Source organism: Spermophilus citellus (assembly GCF_964194105.1).
Source record: "Spermophilus citellus genome assembly, chromosome: 17".
NCBI lineage: Eukaryota > Metazoa > Chordata > Mammalia > Rodentia > Sciuridae > Spermophilus > Spermophilus citellus.
The window spans coordinates 61,185,697-61,190,710 of NC_138199.1; the positions used below are offsets into that span (position 1 = coordinate 61,185,697).

At 37.0% G+C, this 5,014-nt stretch overlaps 1 protein-coding gene across 1 annotated transcript; it reads right to left on the reverse strand.

Moving 5' to 3' along the window:
* Window positions 1-2,155: 2,155 nt before the first annotated feature.
* Window positions 2,156-4,706, reverse strand: LOC308636786 (dTDP-D-glucose 4,6-dehydratase-like). Its single transcript, XM_081272517.1, has one exon. The coding sequence runs from the start codon at window positions 4,696-4,698 to the stop codon at window positions 3,715-3,717; it is 984 nt and encodes a 327-aa protein (XP_081128643.1). The 5' UTR covers window positions 4,699-4,706; the 3' UTR covers window positions 2,156-3,714.
* Between the last annotated feature and the right edge of the window lie 308 nt (window positions 4,707-5,014).

The window sequence follows — 5,014 nt, forward strand, 5'->3', positions numbered from 1 at the left end:
TTGCCGGACGCGGCAGCTTAATGTGCCAATATCTCCTTTAATAACCAAAAAAATTGAAGTTAAAGTAAAACCATGAAAACGAACTATTTTGATGTGCCATTTGCCATTAAGAAGACCACATTTCATGGTTCAAACTCAAAGCTGAAAGCTACAATCATGGTAGTGTCATGGTTTGGATCTAAAAATATCTCCCAAAGAGTTCATGTGTTGGCAATATAGCAACCTTCACAGCTGCAATGATTAGCTCATGATCTCATTGGTGGATTAATCCATTTGATAAATTAATAATCTGAATGGGTGGCTGTGGTAAGTACAGGCAGGTGGGGTATGACTGGAGGAATCAACTCACTGGGGGTATGGTCTTGATCTCTATTTTTTCCTGGTCCCTTCCTGCCCCACCCCTCTCTCTGCTTCACAGCTGCCATGAGCTGACTATTCACTTCTGCCATGCCCTTCCACCACGGAGCCAGATGACCACAGATTGAACCACTGAAACCAGAAGTGAAAAATAAACTTCTACCCCTCTATGTTGTTCTTGTCAGGCACTTTTTTTTTTTCACAGTTAGGAGAAGCTGGCTAACATATTAGGGGGAAGCCCAAGCATTTTTTTAACTTCATCTGACAATGTAAGATAACTGCAGTTGGCCTGCTATTTTCTGGACTAATTGAATGCACTCAGTCTTTGCAGAAGATGTATACAGACTAGTAATGAAAATACTTTAAATTCAATTTTTAGCAAGTAGTGGTAGCCAAAGTGATTTGATTCCAAAGATACCCACTAATATCATTCTCATTTTGGGAATTGTACTTTCAGGATTGCTTGTGGGGTTGAGAAGCATAATTTCTACAGAGGGCATCAGGACTCACATTTATAATTTACTGAATTGACAATGAACACCCTTGTGATAAGAAAGTGCCTTTGTGGACAGATAGTTGACAATTAATGGCAACTCATTTCCTCCGTGCAATAAAAGTGTAACTTAAATCTTCCTGTAAGTTTTTGGCTTGCTTTGCTTGCCTTGCAACCTTACATTGCAAGATCCATTATTTCAAATGTAAAGGTGCTTCATGTGAACTAAACTGTAAATCTGAAATACCTTATCCTAAAAGCCTTGGTTTAGAACGGTTCTAAATTTCTAAACTGGCAGAATGCAATAAGATAAGGGAATAAAAAACATCAGAATAATCTCTCTTTACTCGATGAAAAAGGGTACCTTAAAACGTTAGTAAATTGCAAAACTTCTAATATTTACTAAAAAAAAACTCTTAACATTTATGAAATTATATTGATTTATTTGACCAAGTGTGATGGTACATACCTCTAATCCCAGTGGCTCTGGAGGCTAAGGCAGGAAGTTCACAAGTTTGAGACCAGCCTCTTGGTAATTTAGTGATATCTAAGCAACTTAATGAGGCCCTATCTCAAAATAAAAGAATAAAAAGGGCTGAGGGTATACCTCAGTGGGTAAGCACGCCTGGGTTCAATCCCTAGTACATAAATGTATAAAATAGTAAAATAAAAATAATGTTAGGAAAATCACAGTATAGAAATCTTTCTCATTTATATTTTATTTATGTAGTGAGAATTATCAAAACATTTTATTTTTTTTTCAAAATTCATCTGAAATGTGAATGTATATAGTAACTTCTATATGTCTGGACAAAAAGTATAATACTGGTGATGGAATGCAGCTCCTTCCACAGATCCTAATATATGACTCTCATAATACCTCCAAACTGACTCCCTTTCTGGTACCATTTTTGAAAATCAAGGGATATTTAAAATTAATTTTCTAGGAGAAGAATTTCTGAGGCAAATAAAATTCATGAATTCTACAATTTATTTTTTTTTATTTTTTATTTTTGGCATTGATTTGTCTTTAATATGCTGTACTAGTACCTACAGAAGGGAAAGGATGGGAAGGAAAGGAAAAACTGAATGTAATTAACAAACAAGTGACAATTAAATGAGTACCTTATCACCTGAGGTAGAGAAAAGACAAAGTCCAAGACCAAACTCAGGACTTAATAGTTAAAAACTTCAGAGTCAAATCTTTAAAGACATCCACCCAGATATTTCCATGCACATGTCAGGGTCCTAAGTTTTCACAATCAGTGCCCTGACCTTAACTTGACAGCCTTGCCCCAACTGGCCAAGATAGTAAATCAATAACAAAATTATATCTTGGAGATGATAAGGATGAGGTCACCCTTGAGGCTCTCAAGGATGCAGAGGTGGGTCCCCACCACATCTCTATTTAACTCATTTATCTGGTCCCCAATGAAAGTGGGTAGCCTGGAGAGCAACTGCAGACAACTGCCGGCTGAAACAAGCAGCAAATCCCCAGGTGGCTGTGGTGCCCACAGGGCATCTTCTTAGTGAGGATACATGGTATTCCACCAATGATTTTGTGAATGTGTACATTTCCATCTTGATCACAAAAGATAAGGAGACAGTTGCACTCAGTTTCACCTAAGGGCTGCATGAACTAGTTCTGTTTTCCTGGGAGACTTGAATTTTCTGAACATCCTGTAGAGTATGACATGGATCTATCACATTGATGGCATCAGGCTGACCAGGCAAGATTAAGAGGAAGAGGAGAGCACACTGGTGGCATTGATAATTCTCTTTCACCCTGATGATGATTCAGAGGCTTGCTATTTCAATAAAGTTTTTAGGAGTCTGACGATCAGGGTGTGCCAGGACATGCCCTCCAAAGTAAAAGTCAAATTGCCGTTTCTGACATCCTCTTCCACAAAGAAGAAAGTGGTGCCCCGTAGTCTCTGAGGTTCTAGCAACAATACAATCTACATAGAGGGAAACTGCTCCGGCCTGTATCTCCAGTGACCCAAGGCGACAAGCTTTGAAATCTGTATTCTTGATAATCAGAGGGGTAAACCAGCTTTCTCTCACTTTCTCAGCCCAGTGTCCAGTCAGTTACTTTTCAAATCAACTTACAGTCTTTAGGACAGAGTGATTAAATAATACATAATCAAGTATTTTTAAAATTTCCTCTAGAGCAAAATAAAAATATACATTACTTAAAATGTCTCATTCTACATTAAATATATTAAAATACTGGTAATTTTATAAATAAAATAATTATAAACAGTAAACATGTGATAAAAGTTCTCTGATACAGGTTATATAGGGGTCAACAACTGATTTTGAAAATACAAAAACTTTAAATTCTGTTTTAAAAAAGCATTTTACAAAATTATCCAAAGTTAAAAAGTGCTATATATGCATTCATCTTCTTCCACTTTTAAAGCACAATATCATACCTTGAAAAAAAAGCTGAATTACAGCATAATACTCATCCTACTTCTCCTATAAATAAAAACTTAAAAGACTTCTATGCACTGGTAAAGGCTGGGAAGCCAACTGAGTTCCAAGCCAGCCAAGGCTGCAATCCACCCAGCGCTGTTCAGGAGATTCTTTCCTGGCCCACCCCTAGACATATCTGTCTATGCCTCCTATTTCCTAATTTCCAGAAGATGTTTTCTGAAAGAATTCTGACATTTAAATCCTATGCCAATTGACAATCTTCCAAAGACTGAGGCACTTTGTATTTGAATTTAATACAAAAAGTGATGAATCTAATTCCAAATGAAAAGAGAGCACTTCATTTGGTCACTTGATTTCATACCATTTGTTGAGGTAGGATAATTTTCTTCTTCTCTGAAAAACAATGCCAAGTATATGAATACTGGCTATACAGGAAAGGGTTCTAGTGCCTTTTCTGCATTCTTCCAGTTGTGAAAATTCTCTCTGTACCACTCAATTGTTTTCTTTATTCCTTCGTTCCAAGGCACTTTAGGTTTCCATCTTAATCCATGAATTTTTTCTGACTTCATTGGATACCTCATATCATTGGTAGGTCTATCATTAACATAATCAACCCAATTTTCCATTTCAGACTCTGAATTGGTCTCTTTGATCAGTTGTATTAGTTCTTTGGCGAGCTGGACAACTGACATTTCAAAATTGGTTCCAATGTTGTAAATTTCACCTGGTTTTCCCTTTTTGAGGACAGTAAGAAATGCTTCTACTACATCAGTAGCATAAAGGAAATTTCTTGTTTGAAGCCCTGATCCATGAATGCAGCATTTTCTGTTGTGTTGTAGTAGAGATATAAATTTTGGAATGACCTTTTCTGGATATTGATGTGGTCCATAAACATTACTGCTCCTTGTGATGACAACTGGAAACTTGTATCGTTCCCAGTAAGACTGTACAAAACACTCAGCAGCTGCTTTGGATGATGCGTAAGGATTTGTAGGTTGTTTGGGTGATGATTCATCAAATTCCTTATCGAGACTGCCTCCATATACTTCATCTGTGCTGACGTAAATAAACTTCTCCACTCTGGCTTCATGAGCAGCACTTACCAAAACGTGAGTGCCATAAACATTAACGTAGGTAAACTCAAAGGCCCGGACAAATGACAAATCTACATGTGTTTGTGCAGCAAAATGTAGTACTATATCTATTTTCTCTGTTTCAAAAAGCAGTTTCACAAAGTGAGAATCACAAATGTCACCCTTGTCTAGATTTATGATCATATAATTTGGATAATCTTCTACTAAAGAGGCAATCACATGTGATGCAATGAAACCAGCACCCCTGGTCACCAGGACCCGCTTCGCAAAGCTGCCGGGAGCACCGTGGGATTCTGCCCTGCCCTCCGCCGACATCTCCCAGCGCGGCAGAACCTCTGAATTCTACAATTTAAATAAATGTTTTGAAAAACTGCTTTTGAAAATGTGCTTGTCTTACCAGCAAATATAATATTTTTTAAATCCCTAAATAAAAACCAACAATAAAAAGAAAAAAAAACCACAAGTTTTGAAAATATCTGCAAAAATGATAGAGGAAACCACTAAAAGGCTTATTTTATGATCGAAAGGTGAGATCAGAGAGAAAATAAGAAGTCATAGTTATTTTATTCTTCTGCACCTGGTTATCTGCTCTTTTGATCACTTTCACTTTTAATAGAAGTGGAGGCCAATC

Bases quoted from the DNA above. Each gene is read 5' to 3' on its own strand.
- LOC308636786 (XM_081272517.1), bottom strand. From the start codon at position 4,698: ATGTCGGCGGAGGGCAGGGCAGAATCCCACGGTGCTCCCGGCAGCTTT.